We start from the raw sequence: 3,248 nt of genomic DNA, 5'->3' as shown, positions 1-3,248 counted from the left end.
TGCATACAGCATGCATACATACATACATACGTACATACATTATTACTATTTATACATATTACTTTTTTTTAACAGCAAGTATGTACAGAGATAAGCATATATATGCCTTAATAATAATAATAATAATAATAATATGTCGGCATGTCAAAGGACAGAAACATCATTTCCAGCCATTTTTTAAGCAAACTGTTTCATAAAGACCAAATAGAAACATGAATATTCCGAACAAATTGACACCACAATTAACTCTCTACCACCAGTGCTTGCGGAGATATTAGGACCATATGGCTATGACCTTGAAACATGTCAAAGATTAGAAACGGCATTTCCGCTCATTTTATAGCAAAATCTTCTATTACAGCAAATAGAAACACGAATGTTCCCAAGAAATTGGCACCAAAATTAACTCTCTACCACCAGTGGTTGCGGAGATAATCACGACTCAATGGCTATCTTATATAAAATATGTCAAAGGTCAGAAATGGCATTTCCGGTAATACTTTAGCAAACTCTTTTATTAGACCAAATAGAAACATGAATGTTCCGAACAATTTGGCACCAAATTCAACTCTCTACCACCTGTGGTTGCGGAGATACAAGGACCTTATAGCTTTGACCTTTGACCCTGACCTTTTGATCTTTCCCCACATTTTGAAAATATGTTACCAAGCCAAAAATGATTCTTGAACCACCCTGAACCAATTTCTGAAGTCAAATTCTCTGCACCTCAAAGTGCATACAAAACCTGGTCTGGCTCCTAGGGAATGATGATGCCATGACAGTGTAATTTCAATGTTTAAAACTGTCGGGGCTGCCGTGAATGAAACTATGGTATTATAGTAAGCAATTAGTAGAGCTCTGCATAGTACACTATAGGAAAATTATTGTACGAAGGTTAGATTTAATTCTTGAAAAAATTTCCTGAGGGCCTGCAAGGCCCGAAGGAAATTTTTGAATGATTAAATCTAACCAAAGTATAATAATTTTTCCGTTTAGTGTACGATGCATGCTCTACTAATTGCTTTATAAGTCAATCGCCGTCTTTTTATTTTAGTTTTTTATAACCAACTGTTGTAGCAGCCATCCTTTAATTGCTATAGTGATGTGATCAGTATACGTGTATGCGTATTTACATTTAGCTGTGCGTACGCTGATTTTGCTCCTGCAGCCTACGCGTTTAACTCATCAGCAGTACAGTACGGATACGTTGAATAACTATTGTGTTAGAAAGAAATTGTTTGTAATGCTATACACCATTTTATTTGGCCTAATTTGAAACAGCGCCGCCAACGTCAGGAATACGATTTTTTATGCTTGGGGTACAACGATCGCGACCTCGCTATATTTATCCTATTGATTGTTTACATCGTAGTTAATACTTACAGCTCCAAAATCTTATTATACAGTATATTATCACATTTTGCTTATTATTGTCCTATATATACATTTATTAATTATCTTAAGTGTGTATGATGGTGGACATTTGGGAAGAAGACGTTCGTGAGTGGCCTGTTTTGAACTTTAATGGTAAGATTTTTAGGCTGATAATTTCGTTTTGTGATGGGCTCCCACGTGAGTCACGTAGAGGTAAAAGTAGCGTTTGTCCAGCTAGCTGTGCTTGTTGAATATGCTTCGTTAAGCCGACCCTGGCCTGGCTTCTCCAGATTCGGCTCAGTTTATGAATAGTTTATTATAACTTCACTGGGTTATATTTTACTACAGTTGCAAATATTGTTGGTGGAAAATATAGCCGTATATATATATAGGCCTATTCAAACTTTATTTCAAAAATAAAAAACAATAAATATACAATTTCTGTTCTTGTGACGGGGCCCTAGGCCTATTTATGTTGCATGGTATAAATAACCGCTAGGCCCCTATACATAATTAAATGAATGAATGGTAATCCATATTTTAAAAAATTGATCTTGATCTTAAACAGATACAAATTATTTATTTTTATTTACTTATTTGAATAATATAGTAATTTTTTTTTTTTTTGCATTTATTTTCAGATATAACTGATTATTTTGTTAATGCCCCTGCATGTGATGATCAGCCAAATCATAACTACAGAAGTATTCTTGAAGGACAAAATTACTTCAACTCTAACTGGATCGACACAGTGTACCACAAGTACAGATCTGTACAGTGCCGGATCATTGATCTAAAGTCCAAAGTCCGTTACTCTCAAACTATCGGAAGGGAACATGATGTTCAGATTACAGTTAATAAAGATGCCAACCAAATTATTGATGTGGACTGTGACTGTATTGCTGCAAGAGGCAAATGTTGCAGTCATACTGCTGGCTTAGCCTTCAAAATCCTTGAAGCTAACAAACAAGGCTTAATTGGCAAAGCTTGTACCGACATGGCAATGGTATGGAATCGAGGAACAAAAAGGAATGTGGTACCTGATTCGGTAGAAAATATCAGAAGCGGCGAAAAGAGGCTATGCTTATCATCCAACTTTCTTGAGTTCGAAACTGATGAGGACATGAAAAAACATCATAACAGCAAGATTATGAAAGAACTAAGCAACATTCCAGGCTTATTATTGAACCACACTGTTAATACTGAACGGGTTTGCTTCACTCCAGAAGTGAAACAAATCAACCATAATGATCATTCTTCTGGTGAGCTACGCTGCAGTGCTTGTGAAAAGATATATACTGAATATGTTTTGTTGAATGATAGTAGAGCATCACATTTAGCTGTTGAAACAGCACAACAGGACTCGGCTTTGTGGACCTCGCAACGCAAATTAAGAATAACTGGGAGTACGGCAGGCTCCGTACCAAAAAAGGAGACAACTGATGTGTCACGTTGGATACAAGACCATATGCAGCCTCGCTTTCATGGTAACAAAGCTACGCGGTATGGTTCAAAGTTTGAACCAATAGCGAGGCAGTGCTTCGAAGACTTGACTAACTGTAAGGTTTCTTCAACAGGACTTGTTTGTCGGCCAGAAACCAGTTGGTTAGGTGCCAGTTTGGATGGCATTATCGATGATGAAACAATATTAGAAATAAAATGTTTAACCAAGGAAAAGTTGGGCAAGTTTGGTGGTACTGTCAAAGGGGTAATACAGGGGGGTAAATGGGATGTTAAAATGGTAAATGGGAGGTATGAACTAAAGCAAACTGCAGCAGCAAGTGGTTATTACTATCAAGTACAGGTTGGCATGTTTTGTGCCAGAAGATCAAAATGTAAATTTTTTGTTTGGAGTGAAGTTGACAATGTAATAG

At 36.6% G+C, this 3,248-nt stretch overlaps 1 protein-coding gene across 1 annotated transcript in view; it reads right to left on the bottom strand.

Annotated features, from left to right (window-relative positions):
* Window positions 1-3,037: 3,037 nt before the first annotated feature.
* Window positions 3,038-3,248, bottom strand: part of LOC117110458 — a 1,477-nt gene continuing 1,266 nt past the window's right edge. Inside the window, exon 4 of the mRNA XM_033253164.1 lies at window positions 3,038-3,071. Within this exon, the coding sequence (XP_033109055.1) occupies window positions 3,038-3,071 (34 nt within the window). The remainder of the gene's footprint in view (window positions 3,072-3,248) is intronic.

Source organism: Anneissia japonica, unplaced genomic scaffold (genome assembly GCF_011630105.1).
Source record: "Anneissia japonica isolate Jap-2015-1 unplaced genomic scaffold, ASM1163010v1 scaffold8327_len73589_cov114, whole genome shotgun sequence".
Lineage (NCBI taxonomy): Eukaryota > Metazoa > Echinodermata > Crinoidea > Comatulida > Comatulidae > Anneissia > Anneissia japonica.
Note: the sequence above shows the minus strand (reverse complement) of the source record. Positions and strands in the feature narration are given on the sequence as shown.